Raw genomic sequence first — 27,937 nt, forward strand, 5'->3', positions numbered from 1 at the left:
GGTCATGGCCAGATGACAGCGGAGAGAGAGTGAGAGAGAGAGAGAAAGAGAATGCACTGGTAAGGCAGAAAGGCAAGCATTCAAAAATGGAGACTTGTCTCAGAATTGAAAATTCAGAAGAGGCACATCCATTAGTAACACAATATTGACAGGCATCTCTTCCACAGGAATGCTGAAGGCCAGACTGTGGTCTTTGTATTCATGTGGCTTGAAGCCTACTCCCAGGAAGCCACCTCCCTGTTCCTGATGACTTGCCATTTTTGGGGAGAGGGTGGGCAGTAGGGGTTGGAGGTGGGCTGTCCTGATAGTGGAGCATCTTTGCTCCAAGTGGGCAGCTTGGTGGCACAGTGGGGGGTTAGAGCTTAAAAATGTGTTGCTGGATAAGCGCAGCAGGTCGGGCAGCATCAAAGGAGAAGGAGAATCGACGTTTCGGGCATAAGCCCTTCTTCAGGAATGAGGAGGGTGTGCCAAGCAGGCTAAGATAAAAGGTAGGGAGGAGGGACTTGGGGGAGGGGCGTTGGGAATGCGATAGGTGGAAGGAGGTCAAGGTGAGGGTGATAGGCCAGAGGGGTGGTGGGGGCGGAGAGGACGGGAAGAAAATTGCAGGTCAAGAAGGTGGTGCTGAGTCTGAGGTTTGGGACTGAGAAAAGGTGGGGGGAGGGGAAATGAGGAAGCTGGAGAAATCTGTATTCATCCCTTGTGGTTGGAGGGTTCCTAGGCGGAAGATGAGTCGCTCTTCCTCCAACCGTCGTGTTGCCATGGTCTGGCGATGGAGGAGGCCAAGGACCTGCATGTCCTTGGTGGAGTGGGAGGGGGAATTAAAGTGTTCAGCCATGGAGCAGTTGGGTTGGTTGGTCCGGGTATCCCAGAGGTTCTCTGAAACGATCCGCAAGTAGGCGGCCTGTCTCCCCAATATATAGGAGGCCTCATCGGGTGCAGCGGATGCAGTAAATGATGTGTGTAGAGGTGCAGGTGAATTTCTGATGGATATTGAAGGATCCCTTGGGGCCTTGGAGGGAAGTGAGGGGGGAGGTGTGGGCGCAAGTTTTGCATTTTTTGCAGTTGCAGGGGAAGGTGCCAGGAGTGGAGGTTGGGTTGGTGGGGGGTGTGGATCTGACAAGGGAGTCGCGGAGGGAGTGGTCTTTCCGGAACGCTGATAGGGGTGGGGAGGGAAATATATCCTTGGTGGTGGGGTCCGTTTGGAGGTGGTGGAAATGACGAAGGATGATCCGATGTATCTGGAGGTTGGTGGGGTGGTAGGTGAGGACTAGTGGGGTTCTGTCCTGGTGGCGATTAGAGGGGCGGGGTTCAAGGGCGGAGGAGCGGGAAGTGGAGAAGATGTGGTGGAGAGCATCGTCAACCACGTCTGAGGGGAAATTGTGGTCTATGAGAAAGGAGGCCATCTGGGTTGTTCGGTATTGGAATTGGTTCTCCTGGGAGCAGATGCAGCAAAGGCGAAGGAATTGGGAATATGGGATGGCATTTTTACAGGGGGCAGGGTGGGAAGAGGTGTAATCTAGATAGCTGTGGGAGTTGGTCGGTTTATTGTATATAGTATACATCTCGATCGTCTGAGATAGAGATGGAGAGGTCTAGGAAGGGGAAGGAGGAATCTGAGACGGTCCAGGTAAATTTGAGGTCGGGCTGGAAGGTGGATGAACTGTTCAACCTCCTCATGGGATCACGAGGTAGCGCCGATACAGTCATCAATGTAGCGGAGGAAAAGGTGGGGGGTGGTGCCAGTGTAGTTGCGGAAGATGGACTGTTCCACATAACCAACGAAGAGGCAGGCATAGCTGGGGCCCATGCAGGTGCCCATGGCTACTCCTTTGGTTTGGAGGAAGTGGGAGGATTGGAAGGAGAAGTTGTTAAGAGTGAGGACCAGTTCAGTCAGTTGAAGGAGAGTGTCAGTAGAAGGGTACTGGTTCCTCACACCTAACCCCGCCCCCACTCCCTGCTCCAGCCCCACACCAAGTCCTAGGTCCTAGCTCCCAGCCCTGCCGTGATTTCACCATCTCTCCAGACCTCCCCCTCTCTGAGGATGAAAGATCAATCCTCAGCAGAGGCCTCACCTTCATCCACCTATGCTCCCAGATTAACGAATTCAACACACGGCGAGACGTCGAACAATTCTTCCGCCACCTTCGCCTCCGCGCCTACTTCTCTAACCAGGACTCTTGCCCACCCTCTGACGAGCCCTTCTCCTGCCTCCAACACACCACATCCACCTGGACAGCCCGTGCTGGCCTCTTACCTGCCCTCGATCTCTTCATAGCCAACTGCCGCCGTGACATTGACCGCCTCAACCTCTCCACCCCTCTCACCCACTCCAACCTCTCACCCTCAGAACGTGCAGCCCTCCACTCCCTCTGTTCCAACCCCAACCTCACTATCAAACCGGCAGACAAGGGCGGCGCGGTGGTAGTTTGGCGCACCCATCTTTACACCGCTGAGGCTAAACGCCAGCTCGCGGACACCTCCTCCTACTGCCCCCTTGACCATGACCCAACCTCCCACCACCAAACCATCATCTCCAAAACCATCCATAACCTCATCACCTCAGGGGATCTCCCATCCACCGCCTCCAACCTCATAGTCCCACAACCCCCTACCGCCCATTTCTACCTCCTGCCCAAAATCCACAAACCTGACTGCCCCGGCCGACCCATTGTCTCAGCCTGCTCCTGGCCCACCGAACTCATCTCTGCATACCTCGACACAGTCCTGTCCCCTTAATCCAAGAACTCCCTACGTACGTTCGGGACACCACTCACGCCCTCCACCTCCTCCATGATTTTCGCTTCCCCGGCCCCCAACGCCTTATCTTCACCATGGACATCCAGTCCCTATACACCTCCATCCCCCTCACGAAGGCCTTAAAGCCCTCTGCTTCTTCCTTTCCTGCCGTACCAACCAGTACCCTTCCACTGACACTCTCCTTCGACTGACTGAACTGGTCCTCACTCTTAACAACTTCTCCTTCCAATCCTCCCACTTCCTCCAAACCAAAGGAGTAGCCATGGGCACCTGCATGGGCCCCAGCTATGCCTGCCTCTTTGTTGGATATGTGGAACAGTCCATCTTCCGCAGCTACACTGGCACCACCCCCCACCTTTTCCTCTGCTACATTGATGACTGTATCGGCGCTACCTTGTGATCCCACGAGGAGGTTGAACAGTTCATCCACTTTACTAACATCTTCCACCCTGACCTCAAATTTACCTGGACCGTCTCAGACTCCTCCCTCCCCTTCCTAGACCTCTCCATCTCTATCTTGGACGACCGACTCAACACGGATATATACTATAAACCAACTGACTCCCACAGCTACCTAGATTACACCTCTTCCCACCCTGCCCCCTGTAAAAATGCCATCCTTTTTCCCAATTCCTTCGCCTTCGCCACATCTGCTCCCAGGAGGACCAATTCCAATACCGAACAATCCAGATGGCCTCCTTCTTCAAAGACCGCAATTTCCCCTCAGACGTGGTTGACGATGCTCTTCACCGCATCTTCTCCACTTTCCGCCCCTCCGCCATTGAACCCCACCCCTCTAATCGCCACCAGGACAGAACCCCACTAGTCCTCACCTACCACCCCACCAACCTCCAGATACATCGGATCATCTTTCGTCATTTCCGCCACCTCCAAACGGACCCCACCACCAAGGATATATTTCCCTCCCTATCCCTATCAGCGTTTCGGAAAGACCACTCCCTCCGCGACTCCCTTGTCAGATCCACACCCCCCACCAACCCAACCTCCACTCCCAGCACCTTCCCCTGCAACTGCAAAAAAATGCAAAACTTGCACCCACACCTCTCCCCTCACTTCCCTCCAAGGACCCAAGGGATCCTTAAATATCCATCAGAAATTCACCTGCACCTCTACACACATCATTTACTGCATCCGCTGCACCCGATGAGGCCTCCTATATATTGGGGAGACAGGCCGCCTACTTGCGGATCGTTTCAGAGAACCTCTGGGACACCCGGACCAACCAACCCAACTGCTCCATGGCTGAACACTTTAATTCCCCCTCCCACTCCACCAAGGACATGCAGGTCCTTGGCCTCCTCCATCGCCAGACCATAGCAACACGACGCCTGGAGAAAGAGCGACTCATCTTCTGTCTAGGAACCCTCCAACCACAAGGGATGAATACAGATTTCTCCAGCTTCCTCATTTCCCCTCCCCCCACCTTTTCTCAGTCCCAACCCTCAGACTCAGCACCGCCTTCTTGACCTGCAATTTTCTTCCTGACCTCTCCGCCCCCACTCCCTCTCCGGCCTATTACCTTCACCTTAACCTCCTTCCACCTATCGCATTCCCAACGCCCCTCCCCCAAGTCCCTCCTCCCTACCTTTTATCTTGGCCTGCTTGACACACCCTCCTCATTCCTGAAGAAGGGCTTATGCCCGAAACGTCGATTCTCCTTCTCCTTTGATGCTGCCTGACCTGCTGCGCTTTTCCAGCAACACAATTTTAAGCTCTGATCCCCAGCATCTGCAGTCCTCACTTTCTCCCAGTGGGGGGTTAGCACTGCTGCCCCATAAGCTGAAGGGATCCAGGTTCGATTCTACGTACAGTTTGCATAATCTCCTCGTGTCTGTGTGGGTTTCCTCCCACAGTCCAAAGATGCATAGGTTGGGTGGATTGGTCATGCTGAATTGCAGGTTAGGTAGGGTAGCCATAGGAAATGCAGGGTTCCAGGGATAGGGGACAGAGTTGGGTCTAAGTGTGATGCTCCCTTGAGGGCCTGTGTGGACTTGATGGGCCAAATGGCTTGCTTCTAAACTATACGGATTCTATGATTCTAAGTGAGTCCTTGACTGTTCCTAATTAATTAGAATGCCGATCAGATCAAGATCCCCCGTTCTTAAGAACACAACAGTGGAAAGACTGTACGCATCGAGTTCTGATCTGATTGAAGATAATGTAAGTGATCTAAAAAGGAGAAATCCTAGCTTCAGAGAATATATGGTCATTTTGTGAAGCAAAGTGAGAACAATGGCTCGTGTTCAATTCCTAAACCAGCTGAGGTTACCATGAAGAATTCTCCTCAACCCCTCCATCACCTGAGGCATGGTGACCGCCCCCCCCCCCCCGGTTGAACTGCCACCAGTCGTCTCTCTCTAATGAGACAGCAGCCCTGAGGTCTGGAAAGATGATGGCAATTTGACCTTTATTTGGAAAGAAATCAGAGATAGTTAATGACAAGATGGAGTAACCTCAGTTTTTAATCTTGGTTATTGTACTTTGACCTCAGTGGAGTCTGATTGTGGTGTCTAAAATAAGTAGGGGATTAGCACGCAAATGGTGAATAATTCTTACTGGCACTAGAGGGGTAAGGGGTCATGATTAAAATTCCAACTACACCAGTGATAAAACAAATTCTAAAGAAAAACGAATCTTCAGATGAGGACTCGAGAATAAATTGGCAGGATGAGGGGAATGAGAATGGGGCGAGCTGCTCTTTTGCAGAGAGGGAGGACAGATATGATGGGTCAATGGCCTTTTTTTATTGCAGTTACCTTCTGTGATTCTATACTGAGTGGGAAGGCTGTAGATGCAAATAACCGAGATTTGAAATGTGCGAAGGAATTGAGGGACATGAGGAAGGGTCAGGGCATTGAGCTTAAAAGAAAGAATGGCCAAGGTTAACAAGGGGAGTTGGCATGATAGCTCAATTAGCTTGCTGTTTCTGACAAAGTAAGGTTTTCAAAAATACATGAACGCTTTTCTAATTATTTATGTTAAACCAACAGGTGGAGTTCCCAAAGAAGGAAGAAAAGGAATACACGGGTTGGGTGGAATTTATCTGTGCTTTCTTGGTCATACTGTCCTCTATATTTATTCCACTCACTGCACTTTATCACCTCATCAGATTTAAACTCAGGAGGCACAAGCAAAGAACACAGAATCCCTTTGACAATCTTGCTTTTCAACTATAAGAGATTTGCGTGTCTGTGGAAGCTACAATTTGCATTTATGCTCCTTTATACAATTGAGAAGGTACATTCCTGCTAAGTAATAAACACTATTCAACACTCTCATAAACTCTTGTGTACTCCCCTGACAAAGATGCAATCACAGCTTGTCCTTTTCCATTAACTTTGCTCTAGAGGCAAAGTCTAAAAGTCTTGAGGGAACTCCATCTAGATCACTACTTTCTACAGAGATAGGAAGAACACTTCCACATTTTTATCCTCAAATCTTGCAGTGTCTGGACTACTTTGAACATTTTCTTGGCACAAAATTGAGCTTCCATCCAGGATCCTCTATGTTTGTCCTTGCCATAGCTTTGAGGCTAATCTCTGCTCGCTTTAACTTCTTCCTCTTTCTCTCTGGCTTCAACCTCCCGCTCCATTTTTCTTAGTGCTGTTACTTTTTTTAAAATTTGATTTATTATTATCACATGTACCGAGATACAGCAAAAAGTTTTGTGTACTAACCAGACAAAGCCTACCTCACTTAAGTACATCAGGGTTACAGAACAGAATGCAGAATATAGTGTTACAGCTACAGAGAAGGTGCAGAGAAAGATCAACTCCAATAAATGAGAGGTCCAATCAAAAGTCTAATAATAATGGGGAAGATGCTTTTCTTGAATCTGATGATTTGTGTTCGAACCTTGTTTACATTCTGCCTGATGGAAGAGGGTGGAAGAGAATACACCCAGGCTGGGAAGGGTCTTTGAGTATGTTGGCTGCCTTCCCAAGGCAACAGGAAGTGCAGATGGGATCAATGGATGGAAGGCTAGTTTTTGTGATGGACTGGATTGCATTCACAACTCTCTGTAGTTTCTTGTGGTCTTGGGTGGAGCAGTTGCCTTACCAAGCTGTGATGCAACTAGATGGAATGCTTTCTATGGTGTGTTCTTTCTTCTCTTCTTTCCTAAGCCTCCCATTATAGCTTCCTAATTTCCTTATCGTCGTGACTCAACTCTATCTGTTCCCTCACACTACCAACCTCAGTTCCATTGCTTCACTTGGACTCTAGTTGCTCTGCCACTTGCGTTTTTGTTGGGATTGCTAACCCTATACCTCCTGCAGCTTTTGACACATCCTTTCTATTTTGTCCCTTCAGTGTATCAACAAAGATTTCTGTTAGTCCCAAGCTGGCTTAGATACTTCCATATCCGTGGCCATTTCATACATCAAAAAACTCAGTGCCAGAAGTTTCTACTTTCCAGACAGTAGTTCCTGTGTCACATTTGATGTCAAACTGTTCCATATCACAGACAAGGGCCCCCTTGTCATGAATCAACACCATGACAACCACCAAATGGAGAACCACAGGACCATAACACGTGATGAAAGTTTTGTGAAGTTATTGCAATAAGATCTTCCAGTTGACCTGTCCCTCAATTTGCTGCCCCTGAGCTTTACTTATCATAAAGACTTCTGACACTGGATGTAGGTTTCCTCGCTGAGCTGAAAGGTTCATTTCCAGACATTTTGTTACCTTACTAGGTAACATCTTCAGTGGACCTCATGCAAAGCCTTGTGATACTGTCTTATGTAAAACTGCAATAACTATTTATTACTAACAAAATATCCTTTACAAAATTCTAAGGACTGTAATGATACAAACGCTTAAAACCATTAACTACCTGGACTTACCTCAAAATCCCCCTTTCCCCCTAAGCTGGCAGTTAAACGTGATAAACAAGACAAAAGGTTATAGTAGTGGAGGCAAAATATTGGGTTAAAAATGGGGAGAGAGAGTGAAAGGTGGAAAAGTTCACTCAGAGTATTTGGATCTCAGGATAGCTGTGCCCACCTGATGCCTGATGAAGAAGCTTAAGCTCAAAATGTCGATCCTCCCGCTCTGCAGATGCTGCCTGACCTGCAGTGCTTCTCCAGCACCCCACTTTTTGACTCTGATCTCCAGCATCAGCAGTCCTCACTTTCTCCACAGGGCTGTAAAGTTTGCCTTAATGACTGCACCCCCTTGTTTTTCCCTGCATATTACCTCTCTTTTTAGTGGCTGTTTTTTTCTGTACCTGTTGTGAGACTATAGGATTCAACTCCCTCTCAGTTTTGGTCGGCTGTGACCAATCATGGCTGATCCTGATCTGTGTGGATTCCTCCTCTCCTCAAGGGAGTGTCCCCCCAAGTGGGGGAGGGGGAGCAACTGAATCATGAACCTTTTGCAGAATCCCAGTCTGTTCTGATAAACATTTAGAAAATTAATATCAAATGTCAGTTATAGAATGAAAAGTTAGAACGAACAGATTGGGATATAACAATGCGCTGCATTGACACTAACGTCAGGTTACATCAAGCAGCCAATGTAATGATGGCAGTCTCCCACCTCTCAGATTAGGTTCGAGTTACCCTTGATTTCTCTTCACTTTGTACAATCATAAGTTGGATTTTACTCATTTTTGTTCACCTTGGTTTAAACCTATCTTTCCAAACCTCTTAAAGGATTGCAAGCATTCCATTCAGGCCTATTCTTCCATTCAGTAAGCTCATAATCGATCTGTGATTCCATATCCCTAAATACCTTTGCTTAACAGAGATCAAACAATCATAACTTTAAATTCAATAATTGATTTAGCAACCATCTGTTTGTAGGAGAGTTCACATCTTTTACACAGTATGGAGATATATTTCCTGATTCCATTCCTGAAAGTCCTGGTTCTAATTTCTAAGACTAATCCCACCCCCACTAATAAACTTGTGTCACCTCAGTTCATTATTTCACCCTTAGCCTTCAGCTCAAAATATGTCAGTGTTTAATTTTGGAGAAGTTCCAGTAATTCAGTTTTAGCTTTGTCATAGTGCTTTGGAATGTCAATATGGATAGATTCATATATCTCACTGGCGGCACAGTGGTTAGTACTGCTGCCTCACAGCACCAGAGACCCGGGTTCAATTCCCATCTCAGGTGACTGACTGTGTGGAGTTTGCACATTCTCCGGTTTCCTCCCACAGTCCAAAGATGTGCAGGTCAGGTGAATTGGCCATGCTAAATTGCCCATAGTGTTAGGTAAGGGGTAGATGTAGGGGTATGGGTGGGTTGCGCTTCGGTGGGGTGGTGTGGACTTGTTGGGCCGAAGGGCCTGTTTCCACACTGTAAGTAATCTAATCTAATGCTCCTAAAATCAATCATGATTAAATAATGTTCAATTCAAGTTAACATTTATTCCTTTGCTTTAAAGTATGTTTTTAATAAGATTGTGCTCATAATGAATTATGATTAAACAGTTTTAATTTCATGTTAATTGTTTTAATTTTTTAAACATGCTAATATTTTCAGAAGGATATGTTGGTCCTACTGTTTTCAATGTTAAAGAGAAAATTGCTCTCTTTGTAAAGTGGTGTCTGGAGTTTGAAGTATTTCAGGATTATTCAGAATGCAAATGGTAGCTGTGAAGAAAACTCCTACTCCTGGCTTCATAGTAATTACTCAACATATGAAGAGGGGAAAAAAAAGCAGTCCTTTTGATATTGGTCAATTTACAAACAAATGGGAGGAGAAAGTGAGGACTGCAGATATTGGAGATCAGAGCTGAAAATGTGTTGCTGGAAAAGCGCAGCAGGTCAGGCAGCATCCAAGGAACAGGAGAAGGGCTGATGCCCGAAACGTCGATTCTCCTGTTCCTTGGATGCTGCCTGACCTGCTGCACTTTTCCAGCAACACATTTTCAGCTCAGTAAAATACAAAAGACAGGTTATAACAATACAGGCTGCTATTCTTGTTCCATTTGCCAGTGTAACCTCAGTCAGCAGCACCCATTAACTTATTTTTAACAAACAGGGTAAAACATTAAAGAGAGTCACCTGCCAGATGATAGAAGCTGCAAAATGCAATCAAACGAAAGGATTCCGATGGGCTTTTCCTTTAAGATCACACAAGTGGTGCTTGGTCTTACACTGGTCCAGAGGGATTTCATTTTTCTTTTAATTTTGTCCCAGGCATGATCATTTTCTTTTAAATTTCAAAAATATACTTTATTCATAATTTATAAGTAAATATAACAATTACGAACAAGCTCATACAGACTTAGCAGAAAATGCACTGGAATTTTGACATTCCTCATTACAGCTTCAATCCAGTTGCAACAATAAAAGGCATTTGCGAAACATGAAAGGAAACTCTACATTCCCAATTAAGGCGATGAGGGGATCCCGAAAGGCAACAGACCCTCACTATAATTTGGCAGAAAGATCTTCGACGGTGGTTTTTCTCCGCTGTGCTTTGGTGGCAGATTCCTCATGCTTTGATGTATCGCTCAGGATATAGTACCGCATCATGTCCTGTTTCCAGGTGTAGAGGGGGACTATTCCTTGGTTTCTCCTCCAAGCTGGGGAGAAGAAGCTCCACCCCCTGGCCACACTCTCTCTGATGAGGGTGACAATAGCCCTGTCCCTCTCAGCATCCTCTACAAGTGACTGGGGTGGGTCCAAAACTGAGGTATGTCACTCTCCTTCAGGCATATGAAAGAAATACCTATGAACTCTGTGGCAGGAGCTGTTAACTTCACATCTGTTTAAATTGCATTCATCTGCACATAGTGAGCTTGACATTACCATAGCTGTTTGCGGGAGCATACTAGACACAAACTGTAGTTCCAGTGGTCCCCAGTACCACAGCTACCTTTACGCCCACCTCCAGCCACCTACTGCACATTCAGCTACCATCTCCCCAGCCTCACCCCCCTCCCCTTTTATCTCTTCACACCCAAGGCTCCCAGCCTCATTCCTGATGAAGGGCTCCAGCCCGAAATGTCAATTTTCCTGCTCCTCGGATGCTGCCTCACCTGCTGTGCTTTTCCAGCAACACACTCTCAACCCAGTATCTTAGGGGCCTGTCTTCAGCCCATTTGATTCACTCCACGTGATATCAATAAATGGTTGGAGGCCCTGCAGAGGCTATGGAATCTGACAACACTCCAGCAACAGTACTGAAGACATATGCTCCAGAACTTGCCACACCCTTGGTTGTGCTGTTTCAGTACAATTACAACACTGGCATCTACCCCATAATGTGGAAAATTGCCCAGTTATGTCCTGTACACAAAAAGCAGGACAAATCCAAGCCAGCCAATTACCACCCCATCAGTCTACTCTCGATATCAGTAAAGTGATGGAAGGTGTCATCAACAGTGCTGTCAAGCAGCACCTGCTCAGTGACATCCAGTTTGGGTTCCACCAGGGCCACTCAGCTCTTGACCTCATGACAGCCTTGATTGAAAAATGGACAAAAGAGCGGAATTCTTAAGATGAGGTCAGAGTGATGGCCCATGACAAAAAGGTTGCATTTGATCAATTGTGGTATTAAGGAGCCCTGGCAAAACTGGAATCAATGGGTATCAGGGGCAAACTCTATGCTAGTTGGAGCCATACCCAGCACACAGGAAGATGATCGTGGTTGTTGGAGGTCAGTCATCTCAGCTCGAGGACAGGAGTTCCTCAAGTTAGTGTCTCGGCCTGACCATCTTCAGCTGCTTCATCAATGACCTTCCTTGCATCATAAGGTCAGAAGTGGGGCTATTCACCGATGACTGCAGTGTTCAGCACAATTCGCGACTCCTCAAGTACTGAAACAGTTCATATTCAAATGCAGAAAGACCAGGACAATGTCCAAGCTTGGGCTGAAATGTGGTAAGTAACATTTGTGCCACACAAATCCCACTCAAATGACCATTTCCAATGAGAAACAGTCTTTCACCCCATGATATTCGGAATGGGACTATTTGGCACTGCCCTTTTATCGCTGATCATTTGGCCCCGCCATTTTGGCTCTGAAGTATTTTGGTGCTCATTACTTTGGCGCTGAGCTGTTTTGGCGACAATTCAGAAAAGAAAAGTCTTGTAGAGCCCGTAAGAAATTCGTTTTTATTGCATTGTAAGAAATAAATCTAATTCTTAAAACGAATTTCCACAATTTGCTACATTTATCAAACAAACCATTGTGTGAAAAGTTTGGTTTGTCTCTCTTGTTTTTAGCCATTTCTGGTATAGGCTTTACAAGAAAATAGAAAGAAAATTGTATTACAGCTTTCCAATGTGAAGACGCAAGGGCTTAAGCATCAAGGCATCTCATAGATGAGTATTAACAATTGTTAAATGAGAAAATGATTACAAAACGAGATTTGAATCTACAGCGGGTCATTACAGCTTTGGCTATCAACTCTTGCTAGTTGAGAAAATTACATTGGGTCATTAGTCATCCTCTCTTCTTTAACCAAACAAGACTTTTTTTTTATTCTGCCAAATGATCGGCGCCAAAAGGGCAGTGCCAAAACGAACCCGACCCTTCAGCGGCGTAACCATCACTGAATCCCCCATTATCAACACCCTAGGAATTACCACTGACCAGAAACTGAACTGGATCAGCCATATCATTCAGTGGCTACAATTGCAATTAGAGACAAGAAATCCTGCAATGAGTAACTCACTGCCCAAAGTCTGCCCAGCACCTACAACGAACAAGTCAGGTATATGATGGAATACTGCCCACTTGCCTGGATGGGGGTCAGCTCCCACAACATTCAAAAAGCCTGACATCATCCAGGACAAAGCAGCCTGCTTGATTGGCACCATATCCACAAGCATCCACCTCCTCCACTGCTACAAGATGCATGGAGGAAATTCACCAAAGATCCTTAGACAACATCTTCCAAACCCTTGACCACTTCCATCAAGAAAGACGAAGGCAGCAGTTCATGGGAAAACCATCACCTGCAGATTCCCCTCCAAGCCATTCACCAACCTGGCTTGGAAATATATCGCCATTCCCCCACTGCCACTTGGTCAAAATCCTGGAATTCCCTCCCTCATGTCATTGTGGGTCAGACTACATTACGTGTTGAGTAGTTCACGAAGGTAGCTCATGAACACCTTCTCAAGGGGAAGGGCAATAAATAATGGCTCAGCCAGCAACACCCACATCCCACAAGTGAGTAAAACAAATACAGGTGGTAAACTGACTTCAAAATGTAAGTGAACCCAAAGAGTCAAATGAAGTGATAAACATGTAAAATTATTCATCCATGATAGAACCTTCAATTCAATACTTCAAATTGTTTTTCTTTCCTCCCTTACTGCATACCTCTCTCACTCTTGCCAATAGCTCCTTCTCCATTGAGCTATTCATTTTTGGTTAATTCCGTCCTGTGGGAATGATGGGACATTTTCCAACATTACAGGTGATATCAATATGGTATAAAAACCAAAAGAACTGTGGATGCTGTAAATCAGACACAAAAATAGAAACTGTTGGAAAAGCTCAGTTGGTCTGGCAGCAACAGCAGAGAGAAATTGGGGTCACTCGACCCGAAACGTTACCTCTGATTTCTCTCCACAGATGCTGCCAGACCTGCTGAGCTTTTCCAGCAATTTTTATTTCTGTACAATAACATGGAAATTACAAGAAAAAGCAATGGCCACAATCCCATTTAATTTCTGGTTTCATGAGAATACATCAAATTTATCAAGACCTGTAAAGTCTGTTTCATCGGAAAAAGGCTTTGAAGACAACCTGATTGTGGGAACTAATCAAATTTCACCAGCGATGACAATTTACTTCCCACAGTTGAAGTTGACAAAGAATTCTGGGTTAATGTGATGTGGGAAAGTTTCAAAAGTGTAGTGCTCATTCACTATATATCTCATACAGAGTTGTGTGACCTTTTGTGACCACCAATTACTGGAAAAGGTCACACATTTCCACCAGTGTTTGAAGACAGTAGTCGTGACATTTTCACCCACAAAGTGCATGGTACTCTCACTCTACAGCTGAAATGCAGGAGCACCGCACTTTCTCTCACACAGAGTGCTATCAATTCTTCAACTTTATCTTCAAAACTGATCAACGACCAACTGCTGTTTATGCCGGTGACTGTTTCGCTCTTAACCTTTCGTACTGGTAACTGTTATCATTGTCGAGTAATAAATGTCAATGTCTCAGTGGATGACTTTAAAGACTGTGACACAATTGAAAAGGTTACCCAAATCATTAACTGAGGTTCAACCCAGAGCTATGATTATTCCCAAAATAACTCATCCATATTCCAAAAAGGAAAGAAAGCAGTGCTAAATTTACCTAAAAAAGTTCTATCTTCCTTCCGTTGGACTCTGGGGGTGCGTAACCGATGGCAATGGCAAACATTGGTCACACTATTTACTGGTCATGCCCCTGTAACTCAGCTATACTATGGTGGCCTAGGAGGGCAATCTCTCTGTAAACACACCTCACGCACATTCAAAACAAAGATAAACAACTCAAGTGCCATTGGTTAAGGCCTTGTATAAGAGAGACGAGTTCAGGCTGTATCTGTATTTGTTATCAGCTAACCTGGCATTCACTGGCATGCTGCCATGCTTCAATAATGAAGGTGGTGGAAGATCCATCAGCAATGGTTTTACAAACTGCTGACATGTATTCCAAAGGGCATTGCTCTGTAATGCCATGAGATGTGCTTTTTGTCTGATGCCAATTTATTGAAACCCAGCCATTTGGCCCGCTCAACCTTGGCTGACTAAATGGAAGTTAACCCCTAATGACTGTGAGCAAACTAACCACAGGAGGGGAGGCAACAGCCTAGTGGTATTATCGTAGGAGTGATAACCCAGAGATGCTGGTAATGTTCTGGGGACCTGGGTTCAAGTCCTGCCAAGGTAGATGGTGGAATTTGAATTCAATAAATATCTGCAATTAGGAGTTTAATGATGATCGTGAGCTAGTTCTCAGGAAAAATCTATCTGGCTCATTAATGCCCTCTCGGGAAGGAAACTGCAATCCTTATTTGGTCTATAAGTGACCCCAGATACATAGTAATGTGGTTGACACTTAACTGCACGCTGGGCAATAAATGCTGGCTTGGAATGTGATGCTCAAATTCTATGAATGAATAGAAAAGTAGGTTACAAGTTTTCTTTACTGATAAGCTTGTAATATTGATATTTTTCTGCAACTATCACCACTTACCAATGTTATGAGGGAAAACAAAAATCAAAGGGTACAATGCGAATTTTAAAATACGGATGATGGGAGAGTCTCTTCTGGTGACCTTGGAATCCAGATAACAGCATATAAACTGCTAAAGTTACTGTCAAGATATTAGTTATATCAGTTCAATTTTTTGGTTGACTTCTTCCAGTACTTCCACTTTCAGCATTTCCATATGTCAGTACTTCCTAGTAATGGGAATGAGAAAAAGGGGTATGAAGTATTGAAAAAGTAAGTGCGTATTTCATGAATCAACATTTCAGCAACATGTCAGTCGAGCAATTTTTGTTGCTTTCTAATACAAAGCATATTGGAGAGGAACATCAGATGCACAGAGGACTGGGAGATACAAAGGGAAGAAACAGTGGGTCAGAAATCAGCAGGATCAGACAGTGGAGGGAAAATCACTGGATGGAGCAGGATGGATTAGGAGCCAATGGGCGTTAAATAGATGGAGCACGCTAAATCCCGTTGGCCAGCTGGAGGTATGAATCACCACATGGATTACAATACAGTGACAACAAGAGGCACATTGGCTCAAGGAAGGGGAGGATTGGAAATGAAAAAGTGTGGTTGCAATGTATTGGGGAAATATAGGGAAGCAAAAAAAGAATAAAAAATGAGTGTTGGCGACTATGACATTACCACTGATTGTTATTAAAGCCCATCTGGTTCACTCATGCTCTTTAGGGAAGGAAATCTGCCATCCTCTCCTGGTCTGGCCTATACGTGACTCCAGGCCCAAAGCAATGTGGTAGACTCTTAACTACTCTCTGAAATGACCTAACAAACTACTCCATTCAAGGATAATTAGGAGTGGGTAACAAATACCAACCTTGCCAGGAGACAGCCATATCACAAATGGAAAGTAATAAACTTTTTAAAAATGGGATTCTTGACTTAATAAACAGAAATATTGAGGTCAACAGCAGGGATGTTATAAAATACTTTTTTAAAAATTAGGTGTCAGCTGTGTCCAAATCTGGGCACCACTTTTCAGAAAAATATCAAAGTTTTGGGAAGGGAGAAGATGCTAAGATATTGCCTTTCTCAAGCAAAGAAAAGTCTATGGAGATTTTAATAGGAGGTGTTTAAAACGACAAAAGGTTATGAGAGAGTAAATTATGATCCAATGTTTGCAGTGGTGGAGTTATCTATAGTGAACACAGAGTTTGTTTCATTTGTTAGAGAACTAGAAGTATGAAGAGTTGTATCACATTTAAATAATTAGAATGCGCCTGAAAAGCACACAATATTAATGTTTCAGAAGGAAATTGGATAAACACTCAGAGGGAGCAAGTGAGAGCTGGAACAAGGGAGTGTGACTAATTGAACAACTTTTGCCAAGAGCTATTGCAGGCATGCAGGGTTAAAGCTGCTGTACTCTCTGGCTTTACCACTCAGATTAGAGACAAATGAACATTCTGATGCTGTTTACCAGTTTCGCTTCAATCCAAGATGGCTGCAAAATCTTGATGAAGAGCTGGGTGGGTTATAGACTGCAGCAGCTGGACTGTGTCGGGAGGTAGAATTTGCTGCAACTTAGCCCTGCCTTAAAGTGAAAACAAGACATTTAAAATATGCTTCTGTCCCAACCCCCATCAAAATGCAGCACTTTGCAACACCCTTGACTAAATGGCATCTGCCATTTGTCTGCCCATTTCACCTTAGCCTGGAGCGTAATACTAATCTCCTAACAGCTCACTCTTCCAAGCTTTATGCCATCTGGTAATCCTTACAATGTCCTTGTATATTCAATCGCACGCTCCAATGCGCACGTTCCTCTACTCTGGGAAACTTCATATTCACGCTGTTCCTTGCCTTCTACAGAATTCAACCTTTCGGACATTCTGATATTCATGCAGCTTCACCAACCCCTTACGAAAATTCACCCACATCATCCGCATTAAGCCTCCCTCTTGCCTGGTCAGAAATCTCAATCGGATTAATTAAATATCATTCCCCTTTAAAAGAAAATCACACTGGTATTCTTTAAATTCATCAACACTCATCCACGTGGCTTTTAATTCTGTCCTGAATTATTGTTGCTCAAAGTCTCCCCACCACTTTCATTAAACTAAGTGACCTCCAGGAGCAGGACTTATCCTTAAAATCCTTCCTGAACAAGGATGTAGCATCTACAATTCGCCAATCCTCCCCAAACCTAACTCCACAATGTGAATCTTTACTTCCTTTGGCACCTGTACTGGTGATATAACGTGATATAACCGAGCGTGTCTCCAACATCCGCTTTATATCAATTTTTAGCCTATCCAATATCTCAACAACTCCTCTTCGATAATGTCCACTTCTCTGGATGCAAACTCCTCACTTTGTACCTTGGTCACACCACTGCTTTCATGTGCAGGGCTGCAACTGGCTCCACCCTACCTCTCACTACTCCTCTAATGTTTTTGATTTCCTTTTCACATTGGGGTGGTGGGTTGGTTTAGCTCAGTCGGTTAGACAATTGGTTTGTGATACAGAGTGACACCAACAGTATGGGGGTTCGTTTCCCGCTCTGGCTACCATGAAGGATTCACCTTCTCAATCTCTCCCCTCACCTGAGACACAGTGTCTGTCAGGTCAAACCTGCTGTCTCTTTCTACTGAGAGCAACCCTACGGTCTGGTAAGACTATGCCGACTTTATTGACACACAACTGTTCTGGTCAGGCTAACATGTGAATGAAAAAGTCAAATCTGCGTACCTTTAACAGGAGCTTCTTTAAGTTGGGAATATTAGGAACCACACTCCAGAAGAATGGTAGCAAATGACGGTCATTACAATGTCTATGTTGAGGTAGGTAAGTACAGCATTGAGAATGACAAAACATTTTAATTTCACTAACAACAGATCTACCAGAGGGGCTATGTGAAAAGAGGTAACGGGGTATGGATATTACTTTTGCACTTTACCCATTTGCCCAAAAGGGAATTTTTAAGCTTGTGCTACTCTTCCCAGTAATAGGCACACCCAAAGCCACACAGAGGCTCTGATGAAGTATGAAATTTGTCCTCAGTGCAGTATCAACTCTCTTGGCTCTTGGTTTATGACTGCGTTGTTTTATTGGCTGGAAGTCTCCACCCCGCACCCCGGCAAGTCATGACACAATGTGCATTGCCCATCCCCAAGTGAAGAGTGGTCTGATGTCTCAAGGGGCACAAATGGCCCAACAGCGGGGGAGGGGTGCCAGCAGAAATGCCGCCGCTGGGTAAATGCCAGCAGTGACTGCCTCCAGATATCAGCTTCCAGCCACAGTGTCAGAACTCGAGGCAGCCTGGGGGATGTACTCCTGGGAGAGTGGTGACAACCAGTGATAAATTGTAAGAGAAAAAAACCCAAAACTTTACAGAGCACACAGAAGCTGTTCAACCCATTGTCTTTCACTCCAGCCAAAAACAGAGCAATTCAGGCCCATTCCACTCTCAGCTCTGCTTGGTTAAAGTACTTCAGCTGCACCTACTTTTGAAATGACAATCTACCACCTTTTCAGTTACTGAATTTCAGACACCCACTACCCTCCGAATCTAAATATTTCTAACCCTCCCCCAACTTTCTGTTTATTCCTTTCAAGCTTTGCTTCCTGGGCAGTGGCCTGTGTGCTGACTGAAATAGGTCCATCCTGTACACACACTCATCTGATTTTATGCTTCAATTAACTCTTTCCTCAGTTTCTTCTGTTTTGAAGACAGCAATCCCAGACTGTCCAAACTTTCTTTCTAGCTCATGTTCTCTACTCTTGGCAACATTCTTGGAAGTTTCCTCTGCACCCTCTCTTAGTAGGATCACATCCTTCTTGTAATGTGGTGACCAGGACTGCTTGCAACTCTCAAACACTGGCTTAATCTTTTTGTTAAAATAGCCCCAGTATCACCTCCCAGTCTCGGGAAATCACTTCACTCTTTTGTCCTACCACCTTTGGCGATATGTGGATGCGTACCCCAAAGTCCCTCTATCTGCCAATACTTCCCTGCATCCTACTGTGGGTGGATAAGGTGGTCAAGAAGGCATACAGCATGCTTGGCTTCAACGGCTGGGTCATCAAATATAAAAGTTGACAAGTTATGTTACAGCTGTACAAAACCTTAGTTAGGCCACATTTGGAATATTGCGTGTAGTTCTGGTCACTACATTATCAGAAGGACGTAGAAGGTGAGAAGGTTTACCAGGATGTTGCCTGGTCTGGAGGGTTTTAGTTACGAGGAGAGGTTTGATAAACCTGGATTGGTTTTACTGGAAAGGTGAAGGCTCAGGGGTGACCTGAAAGAGGTCTACAAAACAGTGAGAGGCATAGATAGGGTGGATAGTCAGAGGCTTTTTTCCCAGGGTGGAAAGGTGAACTACAAGAGGGCACAGGTTCAAGGTGAGAGGGGAAAGGTCTAAGGGAAAGGTGCAAGGAAAATGTTTCACCCAGAGGATGGTGGGTGCTCTGGGACACACTGCCAATAGAGGTGGTGGAAGCAGGCACGTTAACAACGTTTAACGTATATTTTGATTGACACATGAATGGGAGGTGAACACAGGGATAGAAACCACACATGGCAGTATGTAATGGGTCTAAATAAGGATTAGAATCAGCACAGACTTGGTGGGCCTGTTCCTTTGCTGTACTGAATTACATTTCTTGTGTACTCGCTTGCCTTGCTTGTCCTGCCCAAAGTGTTCAGAATTGTCCTCTTGCTATGTTCCTGACCAGCTGCTCTGATCTTTACTTGTGGTCTACAGCTATCTTTGGCACCAGTGACCACACTGTTCATATTTGGTATCATGCCTCAAATGGTCTCAATTGTGTCGCCTACATTCAAGTCTAAATCCTTGACTGACCACGAAAACCCAGGGACTGAGTATTGAGCCCGACAGAATCCATTGGGACCAGATGCCAGGCCACACAAAAAAAAATCCATTGAGCATTCCCCTTTGCCTTCTGTCACTGAGCTTGCTACTACTTTACCCAACTATGTCCAATTCTTCACATATAATTATCAACGGAAAGCAGCCAGTTTTAGAGAGTTAGACTGTCCACCTCGTGCATCCATTAGAAACTGTTAAGAACCCACAAGTATAGAATAGAATCCCCACAGTGTGGAAATAGGCTATTTGGCACTCAAAGACCACACCGACCCTCTAAAGAGCATCCCACGCAGACCTACCCTCCTACCCTGTTCCTGTAACCCTGCATTTCCAACCTGGCCTGTATATCCCTGCACACTACAGGACAATTTAACGTGGCCAATCTACCTAATCTGCAGATCTTTGGACTCAGGCAGGAAACCCATGCAGTACAAACTCCACACAGACTGCCGCCTCAGGCTGGAATTGAACCCGGGTCCCTGATGGCTGTGAGGCTGCAGTGCTAACCACTGTGCCATCCCTAAGTATAGATCACAGACACTGCATAATGTGACTGTCTCTTCAGTAAAAACAGATGCCACCTGCATCCATTAATCATGGCATATTACATACGTGTGCATAGAGACAACATTCAAACACAGAACAGGATTAGGTCATGCACCCTGCTCCTCAAATCTGTATACCCACCTCCTCCTGGTAACCTTTCACCCCCTTGCTTAGCAACCCTGTCAAAAATATTCAAGGACACTGCTTGCACCACTTTTTTAGGACAATAAAAAGAGTTCCAAAGACTCATGACTCTCAGAGATAAAATATTGTTCCTCATCTCATTTCCTAAATGGGCAACCCCTGATATTTAAGCAGTGGCCCCCAGTTCCAGATGTTTCCACAACAGTTTGGGAAAAGGAAGCATCCTCTCCACGCCCACCCAGTTAAGATGTCTCAGGATCTTATTTGTTTCAATCATGTCATCTCTTCCTCTGCTAAACTCCAGTGGATCTAGATTAGAGTGGTGCTGGAAAAGCACAGCAGGTCAGGCAGCATCCAAGGGGCAGGAAAATGAACATTTCAGGCAAAAGGCCTTCATCAGGAATGATTCCTGATGAAGGGCTTTTGCCCGAAACGTCGATTTTCCTGGTCCTCAAATGCTGCCTGACCTGTTGTGCTTTTCCAGCACCACTCTAATCTTAACTCTAATCCCAAGCATCTGCAGTACCGAATACTGTCCAGTAGATCTAAACCTAGCCTGTCCAACCACTCCTCAAAAGAACAACCAGCCATTCATCTAGTGAACCTTCTCTGAACTACTTCCTGTGAATTTACACCCTCTCTTAAATAAGACCGACACTGTGCACAGTAAAGTCATGACAGTCCCAGAGGATTTGCATTCTCATTAGAGAGAGATGACTGTTGGCAGTTTAACCTGAGGGTCACCACGGCTCACTTCGGGGCAAAGTTGACAAGGTGGGGTCTTCATATGATCTCAGTGGGTGTAGGAATTGAACTGACATTGTAGCTGTCACTCTGCATCGCAAAGAAGCCATCCAACCACTAAGCTAACCAACCCAGGACTCCCGATGTGGTGTAGAAACTGTAAGAGTGTATCATGTGTGGTGTAAAAACGCTGGCTCCAAATGTTGCTCACTCTATCCTCTTTTAAGCAGCAGCAGCACAGTAGGAAGGTACTGCAACATACATTTTCAAGGTTACTGATTGCTACAAAGGTAGAACTTCTTAAACATCTCTCAGCGTTAACTTTTGAACAAAGAACAAAGAAAATTACAACACAAGAGCAGGTCCTTCGGCCCTCAAGGCCTGCGCTGATTCAGATCCTCTATCTAAACCTGTCACCTATTTCGTAAGGATCTGTATCCCTCTGCTCCCTGCCCATTCATGTATCTGTCTAAATACATCTTAAAAGACGCTATCATGCCCACCTCTACCACCTCCGCTGGCAACGCATTCCAGGCACCCACCACTCTGCATAAAGAACCTTCCACCCATATCTCCCCTAAACCTTTCCCCTCTCACCTTAAACTCATGCCGTCTAGTAATTGAGTCCCTCACTCTGGGAAAAAGCTTTTTGCTATCCACCCTGTCTCTCCTGATGAAGGGCTTATGCCCGAAACTTTGATTCTCCGGCTCCTTGGATACTGCCTGACCTGCTGTGTTTTTCCAGCACCACCCTCTCGACTCTGAGCTCCAGCATCTGCAATCCTCACTTTCTCCTCCCTGTCTATACCTCTCATGGTTTTGTAGACCTCACTCAGGTCCCCTCTCAACCTCCATCTTTCTAATGAAAATAATCCTAAACTACCCAACCTCTCTTCACAGCTAGCCCCCTCAAAGAACAAAGAAAAAAGGTAATAAATCCTAAAAAAAAAGAAATAAAATGCATGATCAAAACAGGAAAACAAATTTGCCAGTTTGATGAAGAGGTTAAATATGTAGTTAGGACAGAGAAACAAACAAAAGGATGGAGACAGCAAGGAAGAGCATACAATGCTTCATTGTAAGGTGAAGACTTGCTGGAGGTTTTCAGCCAGTTAATTTGTGGAAATTTCCAGCCCTGTATTGAGACCGCACTTGTTATTGGAGAAGGAAGTACACAGAGAAATGTTTAACTCAACTGATGTCACAAAAAAGGAAATTAGGTGCTATCGCACTTCCTCAGTAAGTAAACTCACAAACATCTTTACTGAATTAAATGCAGCAAAATGAAGCTTAATTGTCAGTGGAAACAGCATTTAATTCTAATGATAAGTAAACATCAGTCTCAATACACGAACAACAGACTGGATTAAGAGTTGAGATAGCAACTTCCTGATGAAGGGCTTATGCCTGAAACGTCGACTCTCCTGCTCCTTGGATACTGCCTGACCTGCTGTGCTTTTCCAACAACACACTCTCAACTCTGATCTCCAGCATCTGCAGTCCTCACTTTCTCTCATCAGTCTCAATATGCGTACAACAAACTGGATTAAAGGTTGAGATAGCAACTTCTCTACAAATACAATAGGTTGGGGTTTCATTAGATACATCAATACTTTTTAATCCTTCTGTGGGCCAGTATTTTGTGCCTATCATCAGATGCCATCCAGAAGGTGGTACTGAACCTCCCTTGTGAACCAGTCAAACTCATCTGGTGACCTACCTACACAGAAGAGCCATTATAGAAACCATTGACCTCTCACTGCCTTCCCCTACCATCCCTCTATCTAGTGAATTCCACTTCAAATACATTTTAAAAACAGCTAGAGAAACAAGGGAACTTCATCCTGCACATCAAACTTTGCACTGACAGTTTATACTCAGATAAAGCCCTTCCTTTCCTCAATACTCAGGCACTGTGAACCACTGCTTTTAAGTTTGATTTTAAAATGTGGGGCATCATAACATCCAAGTCATTTTTAAAGGGGTGAGCCATTTGGCACATTCTCTCATCCAGATAATCACAACAGAGATCCAGTCACCAGTCTCTGGCTCAGCTTCCAACCCCCTTGGCACATGGTATGTGCGCGCAGTGTGTGTGTGTTTGGTGTGTATGGTGTGTGTATGTGTTTGTGCACGCGTGCATGGTCTCTTTATAAGTGTGCCTCCGTGTGCGTATGTGTGTTTGTGTGTGTGTGCACACGCACAGATGTAAGTGTGTGTGAATGTATACATGTGTGTGTTTGCGTGTTATGGACTTTAGGCTCGGTTCAGCAGTGAGTGGGATATTTATTTATGCTCACATTTGGCAGTACAGCCTGTGAGAGTACAGCAGCCTACAGAGACAAGATGGAAGCCAGACTTACCTCCAACCCAACAATCACCTGCTCTCCATCTCCTGCCAACGTGTGGACCCTGACCCTGTTTTGATGTTCTGTCCTTGCCAATCTGAGGGGCATTTTTGCAGTTTCTGCCACTCCCATACCCTCCAAAAAATACCTTTTTAGCTGGAAAACACTTTGCCAAGTTCAGTGGTCATGAAAATCACCATTATAATAAATACAGGCTTCCTTTCTTTCACACAGAATTGACTATTTATGGACGCACCAGTCTATTATCATTTTATAAACTTTTAGCAGTTGAACTTTGGGGTTACATATTCACAACTTTCTGATTTATCTTGCTCTCTCTACTAAGCTTCTCAAATCTAGGTTGTGTTCAAAATTTTGGAAACTTCCCACTCACCCCAAGTGTTTAAGGACTCTCACAGCCTTCCTTTGGCACGCAAGATGCTAACACTGTGATGAAACCAGTGAAAAGCAATTTAGAAAGAGAATTTAAAAACAGGTCTAAAAGAAAACCTCATACTAGGAACAAACAAATGATTTAGGAGATGCACTTCATGTTTTATTTTGTATGCCAAGATTGACTACACAACTCAGTCATATCTCTAGTGCTTATTAGTTTTATTATATGGCCTTTCTCAATTACTCTCTATCTGCCCTATCAGTTTCAAACAAGGCAGCCTGTAGTATTTAATGGATTTCCGATGTCAGACAGACATTTTGTAAATAATACTGCGCGCACACACTGCTTTCACCCAGGAGTGTCTAATTTAGTGCGAAACTTGATCATTTAGATCATGCCCATCATATTTTCCAAATGGCAGCTGAGAAATACTATGCAAAGGCAAACTGCTGCCTAAACAGTCAGTGTGAATGCTTCATCAAACGATACTTATAGATCGGCTAGCTCAGTTGACTGGATGGCTGGTTTTACACAGAGTGACACCACACTGGCAGGGCGGAGATATGATGAAGGACTCTCGTTTTCAACCTCTCTCTTTGTCTGAAGTGCGTTGACCCTCAGGTTAAACCACTACCAGTTGTCGCTATCTCTCTAAAGAGTGCAGCCCCATGGTCCAGTTGGACTGTAGCAATTTCATCTTTACTTACAGCTTCTCAGAGGTCGTAGTAAACACTTGTAAACTGCCTTGTGATTGGACAATTTCACGGTGAAAGCTTGATAGCAAAGCCAATGGGCAGCTTCGTAAGGAAAAGGACCAGCAGCATCTCTGAATCCTAGAGATATCCCTGGGAAAAAATTGTAGGTCACATAAATTCTAATAAAAACATCATTTATGTAAGTGATTCAGATGAGAACATGGTTTGTACGTTTATAGAAGACACCAAAATTGGTGGCATAGTGGATAGTGAAGAAGGTTTTCGAAAATTACAAATGGATTTTGATTAAATGGGTAAATGGGCTGAAAAATGCCAGATGGAGTTTAACCTTGATAAATGTGAGGTACAGTAAACAGGGGTAGGGGCTTATACAATTAATGGTAGACACTGGGTAGTGTCAAGGGCTTTTGCCCAAAACATTGATTTCGCTGCTCCTTGGATGCTGCCGGAACTGCTGTGCTCTTCCAGCACCACTAATCCCGAATCTGGTTTCCAGCATCTGCAGTCATTGTTTTTTACCTAGTGTCATAGAGCAGAGAGACCTAGGGGTTCAGGTACATAATTCTTTAAAGTTTGCATCACATAAAGAAGGATGATTAAAAAGACATCTAGCATGCTTGCCGTCATTGCTCAGTCCTTTTCAGTATAGGATTTGGCAAGTCATGTTGAGATTGTACTTGACATTGGTAAGGCCTCTTCATCGAATCCCCACAAAGTGGAAGCAGGCCATTTGGCTCAGAGTCCACACTGACCCTTCAAAGAGAACCCCAGCCAGACCCACCTCCCTCCAACCCTGCATTTCCCATGGTCAATTGACCTTCCCAGCACATCTTTGGCCTGTGAGAGGAAACCCACGCAGACACGGAAAGAATGTGCAAACTCCACACTTTGTCTGCCCAAATAGAGACAGCTTTTTAAAGTGCAGTGCTACACACAGTAACATAAACTCTTCCCACATTATGGAAAATCCGAGGATTCTGTGTTGGCCTACTTAACGGCCATCTCCCCACCTTCCACCATCACTGAAAATTGAAGACTAACCTCGGTTTTTAGCTTTCAGTATGGAGTAGCAACAAACAGCTATATCAGAGATGACCTCAAGAAAGAATGAAGGGTTGTCTCTTACTCTTTGGCCAAATGGGAGTCGCAGGACACAAGCATGGAATCTATAAGCAATGAAAATAATCATAGCGTGTTTCCTTTTCGCAACTTTCATTCATGAAAGAAAGATGGCTTCGATTCTTTTGGCCATAGTTTACTATGTCACAGAGAGATCTCAATATATTAACTGTTCATGGGACATGGGCAGCATTTATTGCCCTTCCATAACTGCTCAGGAGAAAGTGGTGGTGAGCTGCCTTCTCAAACTGCTGCAGTTCAATTGCTCAAGGAAAGTCCCAATGCTTTTGAGAGGCGGGGTGGGGTGTGGTTCCAGGAATTCGACTCATTGGTATTTAAGCAGTGACAGCGATATGGTTCCAAGCCAGGGTGGAGAGTGGTTTGGAAGGGAACTTGCATGTGGTGGTACTACCATGTATCTGTTGCCGTTGGCCTTCTAGGTGATATCAGTTAAAACATTTGGAAAATGTTGCCTCAGGAGCCTTGATAAGCCACCGCAGTGCATCATATTGATGGTACACACTGCTGCAACTGAGCATCAGTTGTAAAAAGGAATGAATATTGAACATGGTAGATGGGATGCCAATAAAGCAGGCTGTTTTGCTTTCTGGACTGTGCAAGACTTTGAGTTTTGTTGAAGGTGCATCCATCCAGCATGGAGAGTAATCCATCACACTCCAAACTTGTGCCTTTGTAGACAACAGACAGGGAAAGGGGAGATTGGAATCACTGGCTGTGGAATTCCTAGCCACTGAGCTGACCTTGTAGCCACAGTATTTATACAGCTGTCTGGTCCAGTGGAATTTCTGATCATAAGAACATGGAGCAGGTGTAGGTAATTCAGCCCCTCGAGTCTGCTCCCCCACCCAGTATAATCAAGGCTGATCTCAGTTCGGCTTCAACTCCACTTTCCTGTCTGCTCCCGGTAACCCTTTAACCCCTTAATAATTAAAAACCTGTCTACCTCCCCCTTAGATTTACTCAATGTCCTGGCATACACCGCACTCTGGAGCAGTGAATTCCATAGATTCCCAACTCACCACCATTAAAGGCATATAAATGGTCATTGCATAAGCATATGGACGATAATGGAATAGTGTAGGTTAGATGGGCTTTAGATTGGTTTCACAGGTCAGCACAACATCAATGGGGAGGAAGGGCTTGTACTGCACTGTAATGATCTATGTTCTTTGAGAGAAGGAATTTCTCTTTACGTCTGCTTTAAATCTGATACCCCCAATTCTAAAACTATGGCCTCTGATTCTAGATTGCCCCACATGTGGAAATATTCTCTCTAGGTCTACTTTGTCAATTCTTTTTAGCATCGTATATCTCTCAAATAGACCTCAAGTAGTAACTCATATGGCGTTGATGGTGCAAAATTCAGCATTGGTAATGTCACTGAATGTCAAAGTGAGAAGGTTAGAACCTCTCATTTGAGAAAATCAATGCCTGGCATAGACATTACTTATCATTTAGCAGCCCAATCCCAGATGTTGTCCGTGGCTTGCTTTATAACGACACAAACTGTTTTGGTTTCTGTGCAGTCATGAATGCTAGTGAGCATTGTGCAATCAGTGAGCAATACATTTTCAATCTTCAGAGGGAGGCAAGGTCACTGATAGCAGAGCCCAGGACACTGCCCTAAGGATCTCCTACTGTAACGTTTGATTTCCAATTATGCACAACCATGTTTGTGCATAATGTATGACTCTGAATGCAACAGCTATTTTGGGTGCAAACATGAGCATTCAGTGCACAGTGGAATTCTGCAAACTGAATTAGACTTGTAGCAGCATGATAAGTTTGTACAACCAGTTAAAGGTAGACTTTGGTCTTTTATAGGACTTTTCAAATGCTTACGGAGGCCTTCATAATCAATTAATTACTTTTTGCAGCAATACTTAAGAAAATAATTTCCTGTTCCATTTAGATAACAGATGAGGATCAATAAAGCACTTCACAAAAACAATGGAGCTATACCATCAATGAATAAATTCCACCCGATTAATTGCAGGTGAAAGGCCCCCAATATATATTGAGCATCAGAATGGTACACAAAGTACATTTCACCTCCCCTAGAAGGGGAATGAGGTTAACTGT

At 44.6% G+C, this 27,937-nt stretch overlaps 2 protein-coding genes across 2 annotated transcripts in view; one reads left to right on the plus strand and one right to left on the minus strand.

Annotated features, from left to right (window-relative positions):
* Positions 1–9,229, plus strand: part of LOC140464902 (sodium-dependent neutral amino acid transporter B(0)AT3-like) — a 60,974-nt gene extending 51,745 nt beyond the window's left edge. Inside the window, exon 12 of the mRNA XM_072560499.1 lies at positions 5,769–9,229. Within this exon, the coding sequence (XP_072416600.1) occupies positions 5,769–5,954 (186 nt within the window). The 3' untranslated portion in view covers positions 5,955–9,229. The remainder of the gene's footprint in view (positions 1–5,768) is intronic.
* A 783-nt stretch (positions 9,230–10,012) lies between these two features.
* tert (telomerase reverse transcriptase) overlaps positions 10,013–27,937 on the minus strand; it is a 62,274-nt gene continuing 44,349 nt past the window's right edge. Inside the window, exons 14-17 of the mRNA XM_072560500.1 lie at positions 25,757–25,881; positions 24,707–24,844; positions 16,406–16,519; positions 10,013–15,155 (exon numbers count right to left, since the gene is read on the minus strand). Coding sequence (XP_072416601.1) covers positions 16,416–16,519; positions 24,707–24,844; positions 25,757–25,881 — 367 coding nt within the window. The 3' untranslated portion in view covers positions 10,013–15,155; positions 16,406–16,415. The remainder of the gene's footprint in view (positions 15,156–16,405; positions 16,520–24,706; positions 24,845–25,756; positions 25,882–27,937) is intronic.

The sequence above is a fragment of the Chiloscyllium punctatum genome, chromosome 41, assembly GCF_047496795.1.
Source record: "Chiloscyllium punctatum isolate Juve2018m chromosome 41, sChiPun1.3, whole genome shotgun sequence".
NCBI lineage: Eukaryota > Metazoa > Chordata > Chondrichthyes > Orectolobiformes > Hemiscylliidae > Chiloscyllium > Chiloscyllium punctatum.